The sequence below is a fragment of the Psittacula echo genome, assembly GCF_963264785.1.
Source record: "Psittacula echo genome assembly, chromosome: 5".
NCBI lineage: Eukaryota > Metazoa > Chordata > Aves > Psittaciformes > Psittacidae > Psittacula > Psittacula echo.
The window spans coordinates 3300156-3326989 of NC_137739.1; the positions used below are offsets into that span (position 1 = coordinate 3300156).

The 26834-nt window shown below is 43.5% G+C and overlaps 1 protein-coding gene across 3 annotated transcripts in view; it reads right to left on the bottom strand.

Annotated features, from left to right (window-relative positions):
• Positions 1 to 26531, bottom strand: part of USP22 (ubiquitin specific peptidase 22) — a 102362-nt gene extending 75831 nt beyond the window's left edge. For 2 of the 3 annotated variants that reach the window (XM_080617260.1, XM_080617259.1), the window contains exon 1: positions 25840 to 26530. In XM_080617260.1, coding sequence (XP_080473386.1) covers positions 25840 to 25965 — 126 coding nt within the window. In that variant the 5' untranslated portion in view covers positions 25966 to 26530. Of the gene's footprint in view, positions 1 to 25839 lie in introns of all 3 variants that reach the window. The other variant, XM_080617258.1, reaches the window with a different exon arrangement.
• Positions 26532 to 26834: the final 303 nt, after the last annotated feature.

The window sequence follows — 26834 nt, forward strand, 5'->3', positions numbered from 1 at the left end:
TGACATCCAGGCCCCAAATCTGTCCACTGACATTTGTGTAAAGAAAAGAGAAAGTCCAGAGCCAAACTGCAATGCAATTCTTTGAAGAGCAGCACTGAGAACCATCAAATACATTCAAATCTTTGTCTTGACCCCCAGCTCAGACTGCTGCCTACAATGAATATGAGAACAGGAGAGTATTTATGTGTAGGTCAGATGCCACTCACCTTAGCAGCAAAGGGAGAAGCTTCTACTTATAGCAGCTTTAAACTACATGAATTCACTAGAAGAAAAAAGCCTGTCCTTACTACTGGGAGAATAAATATCCAAACAGGGTTAAAGAAATGTACTTGGGTTGTTATTTTTTATTATTGTTGTGGGTTATTTGTTTCATTTCCAAAAAGCTGCTGCATGTTATTAAGAAAACCTAACAGCAGAGTGGGACATGGCCAGAGCTTTGTGTATTTGGTACTACACAAAAAGCTCTCATACTCATCAGTAAAGCCAAAGAAGAGGTCAGCCATGTCTCTTGTCCATGCTTATGACTCCACTGAATGTGGGAACTTCAGCTGTAAACCAGGCCCAGAGCGTCTGGAGGAAAGGAAAAGGCAGGAGGGTGTGCAGCCCTGACAGAGAAACAGGTTGAGAAGCAAGGAGAACTGTGCAGAACCCAAACTGCTGCTGTGATCTGCAAGACCAGAGACACAGAAGCAGAGAAGCCACACTTCATACAGCACACTGCAAGTGATATACCACCAGTCCTGGACCAAAGGCTCTGCAGCCATTGAGAGCAAAACCTCCATTACAATAATGCATCAGCTACAGGTAACAGCCACAGTAAGTCTGTGTTTGTCTACAACTAAAGATGTATGATCCAAGAGTCTCTAAATCTATGAGCAATGGCAGAAAATACACAGAAGAATTCGTTTATCTATTGGCAAATGTTTTCCTGAGACAAAAACATCTCACATCGCTTACAACTATAAAAACTGGAAAGGGCCGTAAGAACTAAAACATTCTTAATTTCCACAAATATATGAAGAATGATCATGCAGCAACAACCCCAGTGCCCCTGTCATAGACTAGCAAACAGTGATGCATTACTAGTATGAAATAGGATTTCTATTCCGTGCTTCACAGAATCCCAGACTGGTCTGGGTTCTTTTAAGGGACCTTAAAGCTCATTCAGTTCCAACCCCTGTCACGGGCAGGGACACCTTCCACTAGAGCAGCTTGCTCCAAGCCCATGTCCAACCTGGCCTAGAACACTGCCAGGGATGGGGCAGCCAAAGCTTCTCTGGGTACCCTGTGCCAGCAGGTCAGAACCTTCACAGGGAAGAGCTTCTGCCTAACATCTAATCCACCTAACGTCTACCCTCTTTGACCGTCTGACATTTACTCTATTCATCATCTGAACCAAACCCGAAGGGCATGTGGCTGAATTTCAGACAGTTTGAGCACTTGGGGCTTTTATCAGTTCGAGAGGTAGCTGCAAGACTGCAGCAACAGTGAGAAGCAGCCCATCAGCAGACTCCAGCGAAGTGCTCCACGTTGATAGCATGCCTGATCTTCTATAGCAAGAGATGCAGATTTAACAAGAACATTTTGTGCTGACCAGCCAGACCCTGCTCTCTTCACTTGTCTTCTCTACTTAGGAGAGGAAGTGCTAAAACCTTACCTCAATATTAACATTCCCTTCCACAAAGGCTCATCACTTCAGTTTAGCACTGTTTACATGCCACAAGTATTATGTCCACATATTTTAGCAGGCTGCTGGATTACATAATGCCACATAGTGAAAACAAAAATTAGCAGATTATAGGGTTTGGTTTCATTTATGGCCATTGTGCTTCGTCTGCCATTTAATGCAAAAAGTGTTAATTTAAAGCATGGATATAAAAATGAGTTAAAACAAAAGACATACAGACTGCAGCAGCCAGCTGGGCTCATTGGCCAGGAAAGCTCGTTAGGCAAAGCACATGCTTTTAGCTAGAACACACCTCTGCATTCCAAAAAGAAATCCCAGCAGGACAGCAAGCTTTCGCAACATTGGGATAATAAAAGCAAGCAGAAACCATCCCGAGCTGTTAATGACAGTGAAGACCTGTTTCATAATATCAACAACATCTTTCTTGCTATTTTTCTTGCTCTTTAAAGGACAAAATAAAACAAAACCAAGGCACCTTCCTTCTGCCATGTGTTAAAGAGACGCTTGTCTCTACAAAAGCTTCCCCTACCCTCTACTGTTCCAAAGGCAGATGTTGGAAGGGCTGCAGAAGAAAGGGTGAAAACACAATTAAGTGCAGATAACATTACTTTCAGGACTAAACCACCTCCTCCTTTCTTGATAGCAAGCATGAAATCATAGCCCGAGCTGTAAGCATTATACAAGCTGGCTGTGTAAGCACCAGTTTCTTTCTGGATTAACTAGGTTTCATAAAATTCTAATGCCTCTATTAAAACATGAAAGATGGAAGAGGAAGTCAATGCTTCAGCCAAACCGCTACTCAATCCTAGCAGGCTAAAAACCCATCCAACTTTATGCTACTAAACAGCAAATGCTGAGCCTTCTTGTAATTACCTCCAGAAGAAGGTGGAAAGTACAAAGTCAGACCAAATACCTCAAACAAACCAAACCCAACTCAACACTCCTATGGGGTAAAGACTTATCTTACAGAGCAACTGGGCAGTTCTGAGGAGCATTTCTGGTAGCCAGTTCCAAACACTTGTTAGCGACCTTTTGGAAGGAGCACAGCTTTGACTATATAGAATTGAGTACCTGAAAAGCTCAGGTTAACCCTAAAACTATTCCAGTTCTTGAAACTGTTCAGAGTTCTGCAAACGGGAACTGTCAAGAGTGAACACTTCCAACACGATGCGGTTGTTTCACTCCACGATGCATCTTTCTGACAGTACTTCAGAACTCACTGCGCACATTGCTTCACCTTCTCACAACAGAACCTTTAAATACTAGAACTCAAGTTACAAAAGAGCAAAGAAAAAGGTTTAAAGGTGCTGAAGAACATCTTAAAACTATATCCAAAACAAGAAATGCTTACACCTTCAGCAGTTTTAACTAATGCCATTACACATCATAAGTGGGAGTATTCAAACACAGTACTCTAACCTTTAAGATGCTCTACTAGGTGTTACATCTGTGCCCGGTAAGCAAGAGAAAGGAACATGCTACATAATGTTTTCCACCTCTTTTTTGATGAAGACATGAAGATTCCTATTAAGGATTCAATTCTGTCCACTGCCAGAGCGCTGAAGAACAGCACTTTGATGTAGAAGACAATTTGCCTGTCAAAGTTAATGAATTACTCCAGTTATTCTTTGATTAATCACACAGAAATGAAGAACACAGAGAAAAGGTTCTCTGAAAAATTGCCTCTCTCTTCAGAAAGTTTGCAGGCAAGTTCAAGTGGTTTTCATCAGCACTGTGAATCCGTGCCTGGGCATTTCTTCCTCAGTAATGAAATCACGCTTGGAATTAAAGTGCCAAATTTCCTGATATCCCATTTCTGACAACCAAGTGATGGCAGTGGTAACTGATGGAGGAAATGGGGGGACAGCACTGCCAACGTGTGTTTAGCCCAAGATGTGCATGAGGACTCCCCAGTTCACCAATTCCAGGTAAAAATTGTCTCCTGAGAAAAATGCAGAAGAGATTTATCAAGTGTACTCGTGCTCCACAGAAGCCTCTGGACAAGTGTTTTTGCACAGCAAACTCATCACTAGAGTTTTGCCAGAGAGAAGTTAAATGATGACACTAGAGACAGAGAGGAGAAAAAAAGATTCACATAGTGGACAGGCCAGGAATGCTGTGAAGAAAGGCGGATACCAGAGCTCCAGTGTGACGACTGCTTACGTATCACACTGCTGCAGGCAACTCCTTTAGCACTTGGTACAAGAAACATGAAGTATATATAAATGCTGTTCTGTGCAGTGTCCAACATTTAAATCCACAAGCAATTAGTGCAGCTAAGTTAGTTTCACCATTCATGGAAAGATTCATCTTCAGTTTCATGTAAGACTATTTCATTAAAACAAAGACAGTAACTCCCAAATAACATCCATAACAAGTAAGCAGAAATAGCTATTTGCATATATCCTAATTCTTAAACCAGCTCAGTTTTTGTTTCAAGAAACAAACAAAAAGCCAAACATGATTTTCCTCTCTAGATCTTGCAGAACAGGAGTATAACAAATGAGATCAAATCTGTTTCAGCATTTCATTCATGTCTCCCTTTTCCTTCACTGGCTCTTGGGAAACTGCAGTTTTGAAAATGACTATCCCATACTGGAGCACTGAGTACAGTTCTGGTGTCCTCAACATAAAAAGGACATGGAACTGTTGGAACAAGTCCAGAGGAGGCCATGAGGATGATCAGGGGCTGGAGCACCTCCCGTATGAAGACAGGCTGAGAAAGTTGGGGCTGTTCAGCCTGGAGAAGGCAAGGCTGCGTGGAGACCTCAGAGCAGCCTTCCAGTGTCTGAAGGGGGGCTATAAGGATGTCGGGGAGGGACTCTTCATTAGGGGCTGTAGTAACAGGACAAGGGGTGATAGGTTAAAACTTAAACAGGGGAAGTTTAGACTGGATATAAGGAAGAAATTCTTCACTGTGAGGGTGGTGAGGCACTGGAATGGGTTGCCCAGGGAAGTTGTGAATGCTCCATCCTTGGCAGTGTTCAAGGCCAGGTTGGACAGAGCCTTGGGTGCCATGGTTTAGTGTGAGGTGTCCCTGCCCATGGCAGGGGGTTGGAACTGGATGAGCTTAAGTTCCTTTCCAACCCTAACTATTCTATGATTCTATGATTCAAATATATGAATCTTCCCTGTCAAATGAAAATAGAACTTACGTACATATATATATACACACACGTGATAAAAGTGTAACCATTCCACTTAGAGGAAAGAAAAGGAAATTTGAATCTCAGTTTCCTATAAGGATGGTTTCAGGATGTCCTTTCTGTACTTTTGAGTACAGGAGGAGAGCCAGGAAGCCACTGCAAATTTTCAAGTCAAAAATAGTATCTGAACACAGGTATAGTTTGTATGATAGGAAAAGATATGGTTTTTATAGAGGCCTTGCTCTATTTATGTCTATTTATATTAAGGCCACAGACACTCAGTGGTTAGCAACACACACTTGGACAGAAGCATCTCAGCTTTTGTAAGACCCAAGAGACATTTAAAGAGATAAATGCACAAGGAGAAACTACAATACATCCCTCAGTTATTGAATGTTCTGGAGCGCATACACCCGACACATCAGTAGCATGTGGCATTTAATAAGAACAGTGCTTGCAGAAGATGCTTGAAAGCAAGAGTTGAATCTGCTCATGCATTACAGGTGATTGCCAGCAACTACACACACAGCACTGATTCATTCGGACAAGGTAGTCACAGACAGAGTTACTGTCACATTTGCCAAGCATAAAACGATGTCACTTTGATTCCACCTGACATTAGCAAATACTGAGCCCACAGCATGTCCATTAACACTAACAATTTAGTGTTTCATTTACCAAGAACACTTGCACAGGAAAGCTGCAGGCTGCTTCCAGAAGAAAAGTTACTCAAGTATAATTTACAGTTTATCTTAGCAGAAGACTAAGGGTGCACGTGCATTTCTGTGTGAAGCACAACACAAAAGAGAACTTTAGCTGTATAAACATAGTAATTGTGTAATTTAAATCATCTCTTTGTAAAGCAAAAAACACAAATCTAAGGACTCCCAATTGGAAAGATAACACAACTCAAAATTAGAACATGCATTGGTGGAACAAACTGCTATTTAACTCCCGTGGCAAACACAGAATCACAGAATGGTTTTGATTGGAAAGGACCTTAAAGCTCATCCAATTCCAACCCCTGCCACGGGCAGGGACACCTTCCACTAGAGCAGCTTGCTCCAAGCCCCTGTGTCCAACCTGGCCTTGAGCACTGCCAGGGATGGGGCAGCCACAGCTTCTCTGGGCACCCTGTGCCAGCGCCTCAGCACCCTCACAGGGAAGAGCTTCTGCCTAAGATCTAATCTAAATCTGGACACTTGCTCAGGTCAGCAGAGCTTACTCAGAGCTATGAAGGAAATACCTGTTTGAGTCTGGTAACAGGACAGGAAAGCAACATCCAAGCACTCTTACAAGTACAGCTTCAGATTTGAAATAATGCTCCAAAACAGATGGGAAAAGAAGGCTCCTGCATTCACATACTTGGAAAAAGATTCCTGCCATGTCTACAGTAGAAAATACTGACATCTTGATAAGCCTAAAATATGGGGCTTGAACACATGTGGAGTGAGTTACGCCAACATCAGTGTAACTGCTCTATGTACCAATGTAAAGCTGCCTGCAGGATGAGCTTTTTATTAAAAGACTGAATTGAAAACTAGAGACAAAGCTACATCAGCAGCTCTTTTAAATTGAAGAAAAAACCCAAAACAAACAAAGGATTATTGGAAAATACAGTACAGTAGCTGTAAGGTCTCACAATCCACTGGGCAAACAGGTTCTTGTGTTACTTGGTGCAGAATGTAAGTTGGTCACCTGAACCAGAGGGGCTTTTACAGCTCATATAAGATTATTCCTGGGCCAACTCAACACTTCTCCCTAAGGTACAGCAATCTGAACATCAGAAGTTCAACCTCACAGGCCGATATGTAAACAAGAGATGCAAGAAAAAGCCTGTTTCTTTCCTGGGGGGTGCTAGGTAAAGAGGAGGAGGAAGGGAAAGCAGTCCTATACTGATGAATTCCAGCCACCTAAAACTGCTGGGCAGGCAGGTAACAGGCTGAAACCACCAGAAGTCCATTCAGAGATAAGAAATCATTCTGCAGTTCCTCAGAGAAGGGATTAATACCACTCAGGATCTGCAAGTGTGACAAGATGGTCCGCTGCAACACCTTAACATACAGATTTGCTGTGTTTGATAAATATTCAAGCTACAGACCATCCTCAAAGCCACTGCAGTGCATATACAGTGAAAAAAAGGGCTTTGGAGATTTTACAACCAATCCTCCATTATTTTAGTCCCAAATTAAGTCAAACAAGTGGGTCCTTTTGTATTTTACATATTGGTCAGACTTCACCTCTAATGGTCAACATAATAATGAAGATTCTACAAATATTGACTAAAATATTACCAGAAGAGGGCTGGAAAGGTTGCCCGCCTCCCTTGGGGTTTTCTTCCTCATGTGTTTTTGACAGAGACTGAAGAGCAGCACTCTGCAGTAATGACAAACTTTCAACAGTGACCACTCTTTCCATCATTCTTCAAGACTCTTGGGGAGGGAGCAGAGGAATGGCATATGCATTTACAAGAACACTACTGTCTCCATTCACCTGTTTTTTGTAGCAGTTTCATCTTTCCATCTTTACAGCAATAGAAGATACTTTCTCTCTTTGGGCAGCTACACTCTGCTTCTACTAAGGGAAAAAACAGTCAGAAACAGCAGCTATTTCAAGGGATAGCAGTTCTTTATTCTAAGGGTTTAATGCAGCTCTTTTGCTGCCAAGCATTCTCTTCAAAAAGGAGGGGAAAATAATTCAGGGTAACCAGTAACACTGTGTATAATTAAAGCAACTATTAAATTCCTCTTCTAATTGAACAAGAGGAGATAGCAACAATGATAGCCATACAGGGCACCAAAACAGATAAAGTGGAGGGGAGTTATGCCCGTGGTCTGGTTGTGCTGCTCTGACAAAACTCAGCAGACCTTGAGTCATCTGTAATTGATCATTAAAAGGAGCGAACCTGATCCTTAAAAAGGCAGAGAAGAAACAGATTCTTTACTATAGTGGATACCACACACCCTGAAGGATCTCATATCGCCATTCTTCACTTTTCCTTCCCAAGGCTACGCAAATTACCATTGACTAGATCTGCGTGGGGTTTTTATATGCATATATACACACACAAAAAAACCCCACTAATTGAAGAAAAAATCCATGGCACTGATATTCTATGCAACAAAATGAAGCACTAAAACCTTAACATTCAAATTGGGACTTCAAAAAGTTTGTATTTGGAAACATTTATATTGGCAAAAACCAATCCCCTACAGCAACTTCACAAGAAAGAAGTAAGTGTTCTTACAGGCTTCTAAATATCAAACCACATTTTATCTTCACACAGTTTTGGTCCCTCATGACATAAGATAAAGTTCAATAGGAATCTTCCATGAGATACTGGGATTGAAATGAGAAAGAAATGTTAAAAGTAACTTACAACAGTTATTTGCATTTTTAGTAAACTCTACATGAAGTCACCCTATGATTAACACTAATACAATGGCACAGTGACTCTTCAGTGTACTAGTACTTAATAACAGATCGTGGACTGAAACAACCCAAATGACATTCTTCTTTTATGGCTAAGATAACAACAAGGAGAAGGGGAACACTTTACCAAAAGCAACTCCCAAACCAGCCTCTGCAGACATTCTGACTTCTTTTAATCTAGTTACCTACAGATAAACATGTATCTACATAGAAAACACCAATTTAATGCAAGACACTGCCTGACAGATGAGACAGAATGGTGCAAAAAGGCTTAAGAACCAACCCCACACTTCAAACACAGCCCCTGCTAGCGAAACAGATCACATTAATGCTTTGTTTGCTAACCATACATGTGCTACCATTACAGTTTTATTGCCCTGTACTTTGTTCAAATATGCCCACTGGATCTGGGCACAAATCTATGCTTCGAAAACATCACCAGAGTCAGCAGAGAAGCTGTAGAAACTTAGTACATTGAGTAGTATGTCTGTAGTTTCTCCTAAGAAATATTAACAGACACCAGATGCCAAAAGTAGTGCTTTTGGAGGGACGTAAGAGTAAACTCATTTGGTTTTCCAATTTGAAGAGTTATCATTTCCAGCTGGCTTCCCATCAGCCAACATAATGTTACTTCAAAATTCTCTCCAAACCCAAGGAATGGTGGTAGAATCAAGAACTCTTCCATGCTGCTGCAGCACCAAAGTGACAGGTCCTTGGTTTTCACTCTTCTGTTAAGGGGTTTTAAATCTGAATTGCAACACATGCATCATTTATGTGTCATGTTTAACACGCAACTATGCAACTATACAGACTTTGCACAGAATTTAAGCATCTAAAACAGGCAAGAAAAGCAAGAAGGTCCATCCATAAAGAAAAGCTGTGTTCATGCGAACAGGGAGGTGAAGTCTACACAGTAATTTCTATTGACGTTATAACATCCTTCGGGGAAATGAAACTTGGCCAACAGTGTCTGTGCCAAGGCCTTCTGTTAGTAAACGTGTAGAAGGGAACACATTGCTTGGACGGACACAACCAGCAATACCACCAACCACCACCCTGACAGAATCAAACAATAGTGTTTGACCTTTGAGATACAGAGGGATGGTTACACCTGATCAGCACTTGACTCATGCTATGCTGCTCAAGTAGCTGGTCACCAGTTACGTCCCTGGTGTATCCTCACTACTTACACCAGGGATTTCCTCAATACTCTGTATTATGCAGGGGGATTGGAACCAGACGATCTTAAGGTCCTTTCCAACCCTATTTTATGATTTTATGACACTCTTCACCCATCATCTCCCCACCCAAAGCAAGAAGCTTTACTTCCAACTCCCTCCCCTTGTACCAGATGCCGTCTGTGCTTCCATCGCTCACTAGTTTCAGTTTCCTTACTTTCCATACTGAAAGGTTTTTTTGTTGTGCTAGAAAGCAATCATTCAATCAAGTGGATATAAGCAGAAGACTGAACTGCAGAGAAGCCTGAACAAGCCAAAGGATGGATGGCATGGGTTCTGCGTGCCCTTCTTTCCCTTCTGAATTTCAGTTCTCTCCCCACATCAGCATGGATGGTCTGCTGGTATCCACAGCTTCCCCCCCTTCAGTGGGAAGTCATCTGATGCAATCTCCCAAACTATCACATTGCATTCCAACACAGAAACATCATCAAAAAGGTAGGACTCCACAAGCTCTGCCCCAAAGCTGCAAATGACTGAGGTCTGAAATCAGTCAGTCCAAGCAAACAGATAAGCTTAATGCTTCTTGTCTCCCAACTGAACAATTGACTCTGGGAGGGGAACAGCTACTTTGGACTTGATCTGAAACTGCGGTCTCAGTGGGAAAGAGAGAACTAGGGATTTAACAGTATTTGCTTTCCTTGTTCTTCCCCATACTACAGGCACATTAACAGTTTTCAGAAACTCTGAATTATTTATTGCCACCCCCAACATACTCACAAATATTCTTTGGCAGATGAGGCGTGCTTTTTAGTCTGCTCTTCTGTTGATCCAGCTCAGCCCTGTTTCCAAAACCAAGACAGACTTCCCAACACTTTCTGCTGGTACACTAGCAGCTCATTAAAGCTCCAGACCCCTTAAGCGAAGTTAATGTTGTTGTTTTTAGCAACGCTGAGCATGCGCAAACTCCTGCCACGACAACAAAAGTGTCTGCTATTAAAAATAACCCCGGTACAATCTGCATCTTTGCAAGAACAGAAAACTCATCTGGCAATTTGTTCTAAACAAATCCCTCACAGAAATGGCACCAGTAATAAATTCAATGCCGAGAATGCACATGACAAGGCCGAGTCAGCCTCAATCTATCATTCATTCAGATGTGTCAGTGGAGGCCAGAAACAGGCCACAGAACTCAGCCTTTCTCTCTTCAGCTCCAGAGCTGTGCAGGCTTTATCCCAGCAGCAGGATAAAGTTGCCTGGGCTCTTAAAGCCCCTGCACGCAGGAAAACAAAAGGCTAATACATAGGCACAAGCACTGGGATGGGAGTAACAAGGGAAAACATGGGCATGAGGGAGAAAGTGCATTAAGTCTTTTACCTGAGCAAAAACCAGAACTGCTTTGGCACACATCACTTGAAAAACCAGTTAAGGGCTTGAAGCAAAACCAGGGGATTCTTAGGAAAGTATTACAATTGCAAATCACCAGTAATCCCACATCGAGCAGAGCAGGAGTATTACAGGAGATCCCATTCAGACTTCTAGTTCTGATCTCTTGCTTTGTTTCTATGGTTATAAACACACAGAGTGTTTTGTGGACAAATACATGGTCTTTAAGCTTTACAGCACGATTAAAGAATTTGAGAGTACTGCCTCAGGCCTTCTTGCGAGTACCTCAAGTTACTCAAGAGCCATCCCTGCCACAGAAAGAGATGGTTTACTCAGGTCTAAAAAGTCCTTCCTAGCTCTGGTTTTCAAGATAGCATTGCCTGTAATCTGGTAGGGCAAATAACTGAGGCACAAAGAATGACAAGTAGGGAATGCTGCATGACATCAGCTGGGTGATACTTGAGCAAACTTTCCAACACTACATTTCTGCCTGGATCTTGACCTATGGAAAAGAGTCGTAACAATTAACTTCTATGGCAACTTCTCTTAAAATGTAAGCAAGGCTGAAGTTACTGGTGCCACAGTGCCTAGCCACTGGACATGAGATTTACACTGGAAAAGCACTGGGAAAAGTGTGTTAGTAAGTTTATGTCAGACTGAACAACCAGTAAATCTCATCTCCCTGGTAATCAAACACCATCATGCATAATACGTAGGGGTTTTATGACACAACTTGCATTTTCTTACAGCACAGATATGAGGACAAATGTTAAGTTTGTTGTTTTGAGGGAACTCGGATCCTGTATCCAAAAGCCACCAATTTTCCTCTTCGGAGCTCTACAATGTCCCAGAGACAGCACAGCTACTGATGTAAGGGCTTGCAGAAGCCTTACAAGTGACATGTGACAAATAACAGTAACCTGTATTCTGTGATCTGGCTTACAGCATCATCATCCAGGGAGCCCAAATAACAAAGAGTTTGAAGTTACTGCCATAAATTCCAGGAACAGGGTATATATCCTTGGGCATTTAGAGCAGCATAGAACAAAAATATCTGAGTGAGATAAAACTATTACCACCTAACCTAGCTAAAGCAGCTGTAACTAAATCAAGCAGCATCTTATAAGCCAGTGCCCAGATGTGCTGGCCATTATCGGACCAGAATTTACAACATTTCTCCTTCTTTTGAGAGGTGGTAAGGATGCAGATGGCAGAAGTAGTTCCAGTTCTTCAAAATCAAGGCAATCTAGTCAGCAGCACATGTTCTTAAAGGAAATAAACTTCCACAGCACCCAGCTATCACAGAGAACACAACCAGAACAGCAAGGGGACACCGATTCCTTTTTCAATTCCCCTCACCCTATCTTCTTTCTTATTAACCGGAACACAAAACAGAACTTCCCTAAAAGCAAAACCAGCAAAATTAGCCCCCATCAGAAGTCCATCTACGCCTTTCCCAGTGCTCCACAGGAATGTGTTTCACTTTGTAACAGTTTTTCTTCCCTAAAGTCAGAACAGTCATAAAAAAGGGGGAGGGGAGGTTGATTGCACCAGTTCTACAGCATCTGGCTATGCAATAAGACGCTTGAAATAATTCTCTCTGGTGTAGCATATAGCCAACAAATCTGGCGAGAAGCAACTTGAAGCATGTGTTGCTGTGACAGCAATGAATTATCACCCCAATCTGCAGCGAGATTAACACTTCCAACCTTGGCATGAAGAGCAGTGTGCCCAGACAGCGTGGCAGGAGGAGCATGCCATCATCGGCCTCAAAAGGGTGGGCTCACGTTAAGGAGTTAAAAGCATGGAAATGCAGATGTTGCCTAAACTGTAAACAAACAGATCATTCCGGGGGGGGGGGGGGGGACGGACCCCAAACCAAAACATCAATGTACAGCTAAAGGGGTAGGAATACCAATGGAAACTCAAGGTATGGGAGAAAGAAAGAAAAGCAGACACTGAAAACAAGGAACTGCCCATGATGGAGGATGCAAACAAGACCAGAAGTCAGGAAACAACCCACCAGATTTCTCCTGCTTCACAGAAAAAATAAGCATCCAGTCAAGCCAACCCAACATGAAATAAGCTGCTCTGAAAGATGCAAATTGTAGGTAAAACCCAATCAAACTCAGGGCAGTACTCACGCTGAGTTATCGAGTCTGCCAAACCTTTTGTGTTTTGCTACAGCATGTGCCACTACCTGTGAGTTAAGTGCAGATTCAAAACCACCTCTGGCCTCACTGCAAAGTCAGAGATGACATTACATCAAAACCAACTCTACTAAGGAGCTCTGTTCAGCAGAGCCATGTTCCTCCATTCCAGCTGACTGAGCACCACAGAGAGAAGAAAACTGAAACAAAGCTCCTTACCACAAGTTTCTCCGCATAACAACTGCACAAGGAAGTGAAGAAAGCCATGAAGCTGAAGAAAACATTGTGGACTCTCCTTCCTAACTGAACAATCACAAACCACAGACCTTCTTTTGCTTTGCAGAGTTGATAGACTGTAAAACATGACTTCTGCTCTTTGCTCTGTAAGTGCAGTTTGGAGATTTCACCAATTATCAGCTTCAGCTCTTGATACTTTGCTTCACAAACCAGAAGAAATGCACAATATTAATGCTGATGAAACACACAGTCTGTGAAATCAGTTGTAAGATCTTAAGTTGAAGGAAATACTTCAACAAGTTAAGCAGTGTGAGGTGAAGCATAGGAAAAGGTGAGGATAAGGGAGTCAGCGATGAGGAAAACCAGGACAAAAGCAGCATTTTACAATTTCCTTGGAAAGCTTTAATTCAAACACATACCTGTAAGTAGATATATCTCCAAACTCTTAAGTAAGACAGCATGAGAGAGAATCTAAAGAACAGTATGTGTTGAGGATTTTGTAAGGAAGGATTACAATTCACCTACTGCCTTGCTAAAACATCAGCCCCAATTCCCCAAGATTAGAAGCTTCGCTGCAACTAAAAAGGTAACAAAACTGTTGTCTAGCAAAGAGGAGGAGTAAACACTGAATTGAAGCAGATCCTGTAACTGAAGTCAGTTTGGAAGAATCTACTTTGTGAAGAAATTGGGCAAATGTATCTACAGCTTTTTAATACTGGCTTACAATGATGAAACTCATGCTGTATTGGCTGGGAAAATCAACCTCCATCCAAGAGACACAGTTTAGCGTGATATCTTCCATCAGAAGTTTTAATTCCTTCATTTGGGAAACTGACTTTATAGTTTTCACCATAAGAAATTAATTTCTTGGAATACCAGGGAAGCCTGTTGTTGCTGTTAGTGCGTTATATTCAGGTATACGCTGCTCCATCTCAACCCTGTGGCCTTTGTATTCAGGTGCAAGCTTACTCAGAGTAGTCTCCCAGCAGCAGCAGAATAGTTTCATCTGCAAAAGGTGCACTCCACAAATTCCACGTTTGAAAACCTCCAGCCTGTGGAGATGAGGCCAGTAAATGGGTGAAGCTCCTTGAATTGTATTACCCAGTGGCTGCTCAAACAGCAGATGTTTTCTAGAGGAGCCAAGGATACACCAACTTACCCAGTGTTTCATCACGCTCTTGCCACAGAAGAGTTTGCTCTAATTGCCCCATTAATGCAGCTAACACTTCTAATCCCAGCCCAAAATAGCTGGCAAGCCTGGATTTGATTCTGCTGGTGTTTGCTGCACAGATAGTTGATATAACCCAAGATGCTGGAAAACAAAATCCCTCCCGACAGAGGTCAGGTATTTCCAAGCATCTGAAATAACCACACTTGCTCAATATTAAGATAGATTTTCTTTGATTTGATTATCTGTTCAAGCAATGGAATTTAACATTTCACAGATGCAGTAGGGAAGCACAAAACTAGAAAAAGGAGATGCTAACACTCAAAATGTTTCAAAAGCTGAATCCTGTATTATGCATGTCCTCAACAAAATAAAGAGACCCACAGAGATCCCAGTCAAGTCCTTTCCACGGCTGCACAAGAGTAACCGAGTAGGAGCACAACCAGTTGCCATGGGACGCCCTGATGGGGTTGCAGAGTGAGCACCTCTTAAACCCCAGGCAGCATGTCAGGGTGTTACTGGAGTGCTGCCTTGGGGCTGCTCTAGACTATGCAAGGGAATAGGTCAGAGGAAAACCAGTACCATAAAGAGCTAATTTGCAATCCCATTACCCCATCATCCCCAGCTAGATGCAGCATGAGCATGATGTAGGTACATAACCCCATGACCAGATGCTTTGAACCAACAGAAAAAAGTTAAAATACCTTAGGAGTTTAATTATAAAACACAAACCTTAAACTTAGAGACAGGCCTGTTTAAAGAGGCAAACAAGTGGCTTATAACTTGATTACTCAGAAAAACACTATTCATTTCATTAAATGTAATATGAAAAGTAGATTTGCTGTAATAGCTGATCACAGATTACAGGCATTCTATACTTCCTGCATCATTTATTATTCACTAGGAAATTGGAGTAGAAGCAAATTATTGTCACGCAGGAGTAAGTTCTAATAACTGCAGACCTAAGTTCCACCCAACAGACTCAGCACACACTACTAAACCGGTGAAATCCTTCAACACTTACAATAGCAGGCACACAACTGTAGCAGTAACATCGGTCACTTCACAGAACATTTCAAACAAAGTCAGTACCAGCCACACTTTCTCTTCTGTGAAGAAGAAACCATTTGTACATGGAGAACATTCAAACAGAGTCAATCTGTCAGTGGCAAAGTCCAGTGGAAGGCAGCGGTTGTTACTCAAACTGTCATACGCAGCCTCTGAGCATCACTCCTCAGGTCCTGTCCCATCACCCAGGCACTCCTCCCCTCAAGCTACCAACACTACAGCTGCTTCCTCAACCCTGCATTGACACATAACATTGTAGTATTTCACCTGAATAGGCTCTAAGAAGAGGAAAATAGTATTTTTCATCTTTATCTGTTCTGGTTCACAGCACAATTGCATCAACTCGATGCAGCGTGTGGTACAACAGAATGAACACGCAGCCAAGAGCTGGCAATTTCTTACACTGTTTGGGAACACACACATACAGGCACTCCTGAAGAGCTGGCTTTCATCCTCCCCACTCACCAGTCTCCAGCACTGAAAGGTCCAAATTTCACATCTCTTTCTCTGCTCTGGTAAATCAAATACTGCCCTGTCCTGTAGCTGAATGACAATTTTCTCTTCCAGACCATTTACCAATTCCATAACCTACTTGTAACCCACTAGTACCCACATACAGAACTAGCTATGAAATTTTAATTCATTTTGGTTTAAATTTGTCAGATTTTCTAACTCAACTTCTCCTTCATGTCATTCCTTATGATTTTTTACCACTGCTTAAAAACCAGCTCGTTTGCAAAAGAATTTTAACTTACAACATCCTTACAGAGTTACACTGCTCATTGTATAAAGAGCTGCTGCAATAAAGCAGTTCTTCACGTTACTGCTGAACTGGAGTCCTGGTTTTCTACAGTTAGACTCTAGCAGTACTCAGCCTAAGACAGAACAAAACCCCCACCTCCTACTGCCTGAAATCTTTCAACAAGGGCCTAAAATCTTACATTCCAATTACAAGATGCCCCTGAGACCTCAGAGACAGCAGGATCTCTCCCCAAAAGTTTCCTTTCATTAAATACTTAACCACATGGATGAACAATGCTCCCTGAGTATTTTTCTTGTTCACACTTGACACTATTTCACAGATAGATAGTGATACGCTCTGTATCATTATGAACTCTGGTACCACTCCATCACACGTTGTGGTTTAAGCCCCTTTCATTAGCAAACTCGTGGTTGAGAGCAACTCTTTTGCATGTGCAAGTTTGAATCAATTCTGGTGGCTGAATCCATGTGGAAAAGCTACTAAGAAATGGAGAAAATGAATTTCTTGAGACGAACCTGGAACTTGCACATCAGGAAAAGTTATAAGCAGTAGAATTACTCTGTGACAAAGAAACTCATTGCTAAGGGCAGTAAGATAAAATTACACTGGACAAAGCGTAAGATCGGTTTCCCTAGGGAACAGCCTCCTAATGACGGAAGAGCCTTGTTCCTCTTCACACCCGTAACTGCAACAGCTCTTGAAGCTATTTTCCCTGCTTTCCTCATTCTGTTCTCCACATCACTGTTAAGATCATCCCACAACCAAAACCACAAAATGTAGTCATGAATGACCAGACAACTGTTATTTAGAAAATAATATCCCATAATAAGCTTTTGGGGGAGGGATGCTCGCTAAGAGAACATGACAGAAGTCAGCAATATACAGAAAACAAGATTATATGAGAATTTCACCTAGTCCCTAGCTGCCAAGCAGGACAATGATCCAGTTTCAGAAGAAAAGTAAGCAGGAATATGAAGATAATGAAGCACAGCAAAGCAAAACATGAAACTTTAAGACAAATCTTGCATTTGTCACTGGAGGGCACAGGGTCACCAAATCTCACCTAAAACAAATGAGGTACTGAAATCAGTCAGCTATCTCAGCTGTCTTCACTTAGGAAGTTGTCATACATCTGCTCTGCAATAAATCTTACCTTTAGTTACCAGTGATAGTGTAAAGGTCCCTTACCATCAGACTTGCATGCAATAAGTCTGAATGCACAGGATAGAATCACACGTTATAAGTAGACAGACTTTGTGAAATAACATTAGGTGGTTCAAAGACACAAGGAGAAGAAAATTCATCCTTTTTTTTTTTTTTTTTTAACAGAAATTGGGGCATGACGGAGGCAAAAATAAAGGTCATAAGCTGCTGGTTTCTCTCCATGTGCTAATACACACTGAAGCAATAGAATTCAAGTCTGTACTTTATTCAAACCAAAAGCCCTTTAAAAACAGAAGCAAGACATACCTATAAAAGCCCTGGAATTCAGTAAGATGCATCCAAAGCCAAACCCTATTTTAAAAAGGCCACTTGGATGCATGAGGTGACAAGTAAGGCAATTGCCACAGATGGAACTCAGTGCCACATCGGTGTTTGATACTCACTCCATCATTCCAAAGCTTAACTGTATTCAAATACTGCAGGGAGTCTCATGTGTTTAGGCAAAAATTAAGTTACTACTCATTTGGTAACTTTTACTCTTTGAATTCATATATGCTACTTTTTAAATTGTGGATCAACATATATATATGGATGGGTGAAAACCTGGTGTAATATATTAGAGCATGAGTTGCAACACAGAACTCCAGATTAAGATGCTAATGAAAAAGAAGAGATATTCTAATAAACTCTTAACTAAAATGCAGATCAATCACCTCTACAGTTTAATTCTACATAAATACAACTCATTGAATTTATGAAGAGTTGTATTTTTACATGTATTTGCAGAAGAGCTCAGTGTGTGGGCAAACCAATACTGCAAACACAGTACAGTGTAAGAACAAGACTGCGTAAGCACAGCTAAACCCAGCCTCTGTCTTCAGAGTAACTACTGAGGCAGTGTCACATTTAGTGAACTGCTTCTCACTACTACTTTTAATATGAGGATATTTAATGTATTTGACCTGTTTAATGTCAGAATTTGTTATAGGCCATGAGAACTTGCACTAGCCTCCAATACTGATGCTAAAAAGACCACGTTTTTAACTGTGTTGAGAACAGCTTTTGTTATCATGCCTACTTTTTTCTTTTTCCGAGTTTCACCTTATCTAATACTCACATTTTTTATTCAATGACATATTTAGTGCACCGTAAACCTTCCAAGGGATATGCTGACATCAGTGATACTATGCAAAAAGTAGACAAGAAGAGCCATGTTAATTTCAAGCTCCACTAAACACAGAAAAGGAAGAGTGAGAAGAGGGGGAAAAAGTGATTCTTACCAACTTGGAAAAGCAGAAGAGACAGACAGAAAAGAGGAAGAACTTTAAATTGGTGTTATATATAACTGAGAGGTTTAAAAAAACCCAAACTGTGTATCATTGTACCTCCCAGTAAGTAGAGAGCTGAAAAACAGTTGAGTATTTGCCATATTTCACACACAAAAGAACGTGACAAGACAGACAGCTTGCTGCTAATCAGTTACCAACTGATAAAGTGAATCTCAGGTTACTTTGAGGCAACTGGTGTCGGGTAACAGTTCAATTTACTGATCATCAAATAGGTCTTGAAATGGATAAAATGATTCTTAAATGAGAGAGCTCTACGTGGGGGATCTGTCCCAGCACCAGAGTAAACTTCAGATTGTTGTGGTGCTGCTACGCAGGTTGCATTAATGTAGTTCCTCCGCTTGGAACCAAACAGAATGCAGCGAGTAACTCTTTACAACATTGATTATATTACAATGCAGTGAAGTTCTTATCTTGATTTAAGCAGAGTGTACATAAAGGACTGCCAAATCAATACGTAAAAGAATACAACTACCAAGACAGAGCTTTCATCCAGTCAGAACAGATCTATCAGCTTCTAGAACTGCTTCTGCTAAGCAAATGTTCCCAGTTCAGGCCTCTTGGGTAGCATATGGCTCTCCTTGTGCTCCAGCACTGCTTGCTGACAACACAGCCCAGGATAACGTAATCAACTATAACGTCATTACAGCATTTCACTCACTTCACTCCATGGTCCAGAGGTTAACAAGAGACTGGAGAGAGCTGCTCTTTCTAGCCAAGTATAAAAGGGCTCTAACAACAATGGCTCTTTGCATGGTTAAAAGAAAATGCTATATAGTTCTAGTAAATCCAGTGATATACATACAGGTCACCTTCAGACTGCCTTCCTTGTGATGCCGCTGTACCTGATACAGAAGCAAAGTACCCATGAATCTCTCCACCTTAATGCTGTCACGTACTACAGACACATTGTATATACTTGGTGAACAATGGGAATATCAGTATTAAAAACGCAAACCCAACATTTTCAAGTAGCCATCAGTCAGATGAAATGGAAAGGTATGGTTGATAACAAAAGCCCTACATCTACCAGGGGAAAGACCTCAAGAAAGCATAGCTCCAAGTCCACTGCACATAAACAGGAAACACTATGGGTGCTAGGTTTAAGGTGCGAAACACAAGCTTTTAAACCAAGTTAATCCTTCTCTGGTTTCAAACAAACCACAGCCACCACTGGGAATCAAACTAAGAACTGCAACAGCATTTGTTACAAAGAGGATCCCCAGAGTATGTCCCAAAGGAAAATGTACTGGGTTTTTTTGCTCTGGCTCGAGTAGCAGTAAGTCAGGAGAAGGGGAGTCAGCAATTCATGAGCAGGCAGCTTCCACTATCAGTCAGCAGCACTTACCCATTGATTTGTTACTCCAGTTACTAAGACAGAAAATCCTCAAATGAAAGGAGAGTAGAAGGTTTGAAACTGATTCGCAGCTCTGGTTTCATGCTAGCGCTACAGATTAAGGCCCAAAACAAAGATGAGGATATCAGCTAAGCTTTGTTTGGGGTTTCAAGCTTTGCTGGCTTAAAATAAAGCTCAACAAATAGGTCCAACAAATCAAACGAAGCCGTTCCACCCTGCTCACCTTCACACTACAAAGTGTCATTCTAGTTTGAAAGCTTTCAACAATTTTCAACGCTAAGCAAACAAGATTGTTGGCTGCAGAGAAAATTAGAGATGCTACAACCACTCACAGCAGACAGCCTGGATATTAGGAAACCTTCGCTGCTGGTAAGACTACAGAAGAAAAGAAGCCTTCTTGCCCAGCATAGCCCTATTTTTTTCCTTTACCAGCTTATGCAGACCCAGCTTCTTTCTCTGCACCAAGGAACGAAGTATGGGGAAAACTGCATTTACTGTGCTTGTTTGTCTCTCCATCCATATTAAACTGAGAAGGAAACGGTTCCAATACAACTGCTATTCATGAGTCAGCTTTGGTGACAGAGACCTATGTAACCTTTAAATCACAATGGAAGTGTTGACCTTAAGAGACAGAGATGAGCAAGTGTTTGGGTATGTCCTGATGCTCAGATTCCATTACTGAAGAATTGCTATTCACCACCTCAGAGTTTATGGTGCAAGACTAATTCCTGACCTTTGGCCCAGAAATCAACCATTTATTTAAATGAGGGTACAAAACAGGGATTAACACCACTAGGAAGAGGAAGGTCTTGTATTCTTCTTCACCATCAGAGACACAAGCTCAGTGGAGCATCCTCAATCTGTGTATACAGCTAAAATCTCATGTCTGGATCTCTCTCACACCAAAGACCGTGTCTCCACGTGAAAGACAACACAAGAAAAGACAGTATTACCTTCAGCAGGTCTAAAGACCTTATTACTCCTTAGAGATTAAGAACTAAGCAAGACTGCTCAGGTATGGAACTGCAGACCTCCTGACCAACAAAGCTTGTAGTCGAGTTTAACACTTCTTATGGACTTTCAGAGAGAAGGCAGTCCCCACAACACATGGCAAAGAAGAACATCCCTCCTGAGTGAATCAGACGGCTCACACAGGCAGCCAAAGTAGAGTATGCAGCTGAAAGAGACAAGCTTCTTGAATCCTGGGCTCCTCTTTCAAATTCTCCACAGGATTTGTAATCCAGAAGTTTGGTGCATATGCTAAAAAGGTTAAAGAAAAACAAGCTAAGAATTCCTTATTAATTTAAGCAATCAAAACACTGAGCCCTGAGAAGGCTGCACAGCCTAGTAAGGTTCCTTGCCCATCTGTTGTGGTACAAAGCAAACTGCCTAAGCACCACTTGGCTGTTCCTGGACAGGTATATGGGGAAGGCTGCAAGGGAGAATGCAAGCGAACGTGCCTCAACAAGCAGGAGATGAGAAGTTCCACCATTAGCTCACCCTGTGACTGCCAGGTCATTTTAGCAAGAACTCAACACATTGATTTAGCCTGTGAACCACAACACTTTGCAAACATGACATGGCATTTATTTGCTAAGATATTATTAAGCTTTTTCTGCTTTGAAAGTCAGGACATGAACCAAAGTTGCTTCAGCTCTAAGTATCTATGAATCAATTCTCTGTCAAATACTACAAGGAACAAACGACGGAAGTTGCAGATACACGGGGAGGATACCTAGAGAAAGGTCATGAAAATGCTTCTTCAGATCTGAAAGCATCAATCAGTCTGGAGGGCCCATGTAAAGAGAGAATAATAATAACGGAAAACCCAAGAGCAGCTCTCAAACAGGAAGAAATATGCTGAGAATGTTCCCGCCATCAGTGCAAGCATACAACCCTGACAGGCAATTATTCTTTGATCTACTGGCAGAAGCACAGAACAAACATACTGAAATTCCAGATAGGACCTTGTGCATATCATGACCGTAGTCACGATGAGAGTTTACTTTTATCAGAGAGCCTTTTTCAGAGCAGTGATAATAAAACCCTTTCAGAATGAGGCAGGCTGTTTTCCTCCAAGGTGTATAGCCCAGTAACCCAGAATTCAATCGTCAATTCAGCTGCTCTGCAAGCACTGAAACCATTACTTACCTACTCCTAGACACAGAGATGCACCTACAAGTCTGATTGAGGACCAAAAGCTACATGCAAAAGAGACTTTTCTCATCTTTAATTCTAAAGGAATAAGCAAAGGGTTTGAAGTGTGACCCGACAGAAAAATTGAAAGAACTGACACAAAAGGTTGGCCAAAGTTCTGTCAGCATCCTCTCGTTCTTCCGTAACTCCTAAATGGAGGTAGTAGTGTCAGATTTAAGGAGCTCTTCTACAGTGTTACTTAATTACATCAGAATATTTAAGGTAAAGTGCACTACCTACAGGAACACGAGCTTTGCCATCAGCTTATTAAACAGATTCTAACTCTCCCAAATTAAAAATCAAGAGTTACAGGTCAAAGTCCTAAAGCCAGCAGAGTCAACACTAATTTTGTGCCACTTCATAAACAACTTTAGCCCTGAAAGCTAAATCCAACTTTAGATCACAATTATTACCATTTCAAGAGTCAATTCTTCAGATTTCTTCTTCTATCCCTTTCCCTGTTCCACTCTTCAGCGTGGCAGGTTTTGTATTCACTTAGGCTTCACCATCAGCAACACATCTGCACCATAGCAAAGCCTCTGCCTAGAACAGTGTGTACTACAACTGCTGCACTTTGCTACTTCGGCCAAGACGCAGTGAGGTAAGGAAAGCTACAGCCTTACTCCTTCATGTAGATACAAAGATGCACCATGATGGCAGCTGAGATCCCGGCATAGACAATGATTCAGAAGCGAACACACTCCCAAAACCTTCACCAGAAATCCAGGATCTACAAAGATACACACAGAGAATTACCTCTTGCTTCTGACAGAGAATTCAAATCTACATTCAGGAGACAGCTTTCCAACTATAAACCGCGCTTTACAGCTCTCCTATTCAAAATGCTGGCAGTGAAGCATACTGAACCGAGAGCTGAAGCTCATAAAAGCTTATTTGCAGGAATAGGTACGTATTAAAAATGAATAGCAAACAGCAAAGCAGCATTAAAATGGTCTTCCAAAGCAGAACACAGCAGGCAGGGGAAGGAAAGCAGGAGGAATGGACACTTTCTGCCCCCTGCAGTTCCCATTGCTATTTGGATTTTTAAGACAGCCTTAGGAAGAATATAGTATGTTACCATTACAGAAAGCTAAAAACTGAGATCTGGCTGTCACGAGCCAGCCAAAACAATTTTACAGCTGGATTCATCTGACCAAGTTACATTGATCAGTGCTTCCCATTAACTATCAAATGCTTTCTGTGCTAAATGATGTGATTGTCCTTGATTCTGCAACAAAAAGAACATCACCCTTTACCAAACCTTTAAGTTGACCTCATCGTTTTGCTTAAGAAGCCTCACCACTAAACAGGTAATCTGAAGCAGAGCTACGCTCCTAAAATACATATACACACACATACATAATATATGTAGCGATAAAATATTAAAGGATAAAGGACTGTTTTCTAGTTATTAGACTAGAAACGTGCCTCCAAACAAAAAACACTTCATCAAATTTTACATGTGAAATTCTAAGGCACACACACAGACAGAGAAATTCAGGAAAGAAAAATTCCATGGAAGAATGCCTCATATCCATATGCAGGAAAGGGAAGTACAGTAACTGTCCTTTATATACTTTCCTCAATCCTTATGAATATAAACTGGGAACTGAACCCCAAATTCAGCTGGCCAAATTGCTTCCCTACATGTGCTCATACACTCCCACTATTTCAGGTTGGCTGAAAGCAGGAACCCAACTATTTTCAGATTGGTAACCTCCTAAAAAAGAGGGGGGGAAGTATTTTCATCATGGATTCATCATGGATTTGAGAAACTGCTGTTTTCCATGAGACGACACTCGATTTTGAAACAATCCTGTTCTATCAGAAAGAGGAAGTAAGAACAGATTGATTACAATGGATTATTATGTATTTCCAGCTGTTTTTTCAAGCAATGATGAACATATCAGACAAAAACAAAACCCAAACTTGCAGCACACAAAGAATATGCAGGTTACAAAAGATGCTCCACATGAAAATAAAGCACTAAGGTGGTAATTTTGCTAATGAAATCTCATTTGCATTCTTCTACCTAACATTTGCTTTATATTTGTCCAAGACATCTTACCTCACTTGCCATTTTTGATTCCACAGCACATGTATACTTTTCCTCCATTTAAGCCTAAGTACCACATATTATATTAGAGTTTGTACTTTGACACACTAAAGGCCAAATAAAACCAGATTTTGACTAATATACTTAATAATATTGACTTGTAGGGCAATTATAAGTGTGGAAAATCAGTCTGACCATATTTTGCAGGACTATCAAGTGAAACATGTTTCTAAGATTTTTTTTTTTTTCCCCTCTTTATGTAAAAGACTGGAAAACTGCATTATCATGAGAACACAAATGAACACACAAAGTGGTTAGGCACCACAGCCTTGAAGTGCATCCTTCACACTCTAGTTCTAGTACAAATAAGAAGCCAAGCAGCTTAACGCAAAGCAACTGGGCTCAGAAAGTTCTCAATGGGTTGCCTCAACACAAACACAACCTGTGCTGTCCCAAGCCCCAAGTTCTACTACATGCAGTTGTTGCACTCCCTTCCTCAGCCACGAATATGATGAGCAAAAGAAATCTGCCAAGTCACTTTGAAGTCAATCCAGTTGATTCTGGGGAACAGAGTCATTAGCTGCATAGTGAAGAGAGGAGCCCTCCAGAAACATACATGTGGGTACAAATAGCATTTTAGAACATACATAGGCATAAGTGTTCTTCCCCATTAACACGGATTAGCATTTGCTTCGCCGTTCATGTCCCAAGCACCACCAAGAAATAACTCCCCTCTGCCCTTCAGTGTACTCCACACTCAGCCAACTCCTTTTCTCCCCCCACTACAGCAGGAGCCCCCTTTCTCAAAGGGATTCCCAGAATGAACAGCTTATGGCTTTTTTGATTTAAGGCAAGAAGAACTCAATAAACCTGCCCCCCCCCCCCCCATCCGGCGCCGCCGCAGCCCCCGGGCTCGGGCGCGCCCCCACGGGGCACAAAGCTCCGCCGCAGGCCGGACGTGCCCGTTGCCCCGGGCCTCCCTCCCCTCCCCCGCTGCCGCCGCCGTATTCCGGGAAACCCTCGCTGCCTCCCGCACCTCCGGGAGGAGACAGAGAAGGAGGCGGCGGCGCTGCGGAACAGCCCCGCTGCGGAAAGCCGGCCCCGCCGCCGGGGCAGGTGGCAGGGAGGAAAAGGAAGGAGGCACCGGGGCCGGCCGCCTCCTCCATCCCGGTGACCGGGCCCCGCCACCGGGGACACACCGGCCGCTTCCTCCTCCTTTTCTCCCTCCCCGCCACGACCGCGTGCCGGAGCCCCGGCGCTGCCGGCGGGGCGGGGACGGGGCCGATAGCGAGGCGGGTGGGGGACTCAGGCCCACCTGCCCCGTAGGGAAGGAAGGAAGGCGGGGGACCCGTCCCCTCCCCGCAGCCGCGGGCAGGCCGAGGCGGCGGAGTGCGTGCGAGCGGGTGGGTCGGCAGGGGGAGGGAGGGGAAGGGACGGGAACGCGTGTGGGGAAGGGCCGGGAGGGGAAGGGGGGTGGGGGGAAGGTGGATGCGGGCCGCCCCCGGTACCTTGCGCTTCCTGGTCTCGGCCGAGCCGCTCCACACGAAACACTGGTAAATCGCCCGCAGGTTCTGCTTCCAGTTCTCCACCTTGAAGCCGGTCACATGGCAGCACCCGGCCGCCGGCGGACTCATGTCAGACCCCCCCACATCAATCCACCCGCAGACGGGCCGGGCCGGCGGAGAGCGAGCCGGCCCCTTCCCCCGCTCCGCACCAACCGCACGGCCGCGGGCGCGGGCACGGGCCGGGGCGGCCGCGCGCCCGCCCTCAGGGGCTCCGGCCCCTCAGGCCGCCGCCTGCCGCGCGGCCTCCGCCGCCCCCGCGGGCTGCTGTGGGGGCGCGGGCAGCGGCTGGCACATAGAGCCGGGGCTCCGCGCCGCCACGGCCCCCCGGCTCCGAACAAAGCGCGGCGGCAGCGGGCGGGCAGCGCGCACTCCCTCCCGCCCGCCCTCTCCCTCACACACAAAGATGGGGCTCTCTGAGGCGAGGAAGAGAAGGAGGAGGAGGAGGCGGCTGGAGCGGCCGCTGCCGCCCCCGGAGTGGCCGCCGCTCCCTTCTACCTCATAGAGGCCGCTGTGGAAGCGGCGGACGGAGAGGAAGGGGAGCCGGGGGGGGGCGCTGGTGGCGGCGACCCTGGCCGCGGTGTGAGCGAGCGTGTGTGGGGAAGGGGCGAGTCTCCACCCGCCGCCGCTCTCGCTCCCCCAGCCGGCAGTCCGCCCGCCCGGCTCCTGTCTCTTTAAACCGCCCCCCGCCCCCCCCTCCGCCTCCTTCGTCGTCTCCTTCCTCCTCGCCCGCACCCCCCTCTGCCCGCCGTGAGCAATGGTCCGAGCCGCTAACTCAACCTAGCCCGCCAGGCCCGGAGTGGGACAGACCAACGGGGAAGGGGCGGTAGGTGCACCCCCTCTGCCCCGCCACCCTTGAGGGAGGGAGCCAGAGGATGGAAGGAGCGCGCTCATTGGTCCTCCCGCCTGTCACTCCGCCGCTGAGGTGCCCGTCTCTAGCC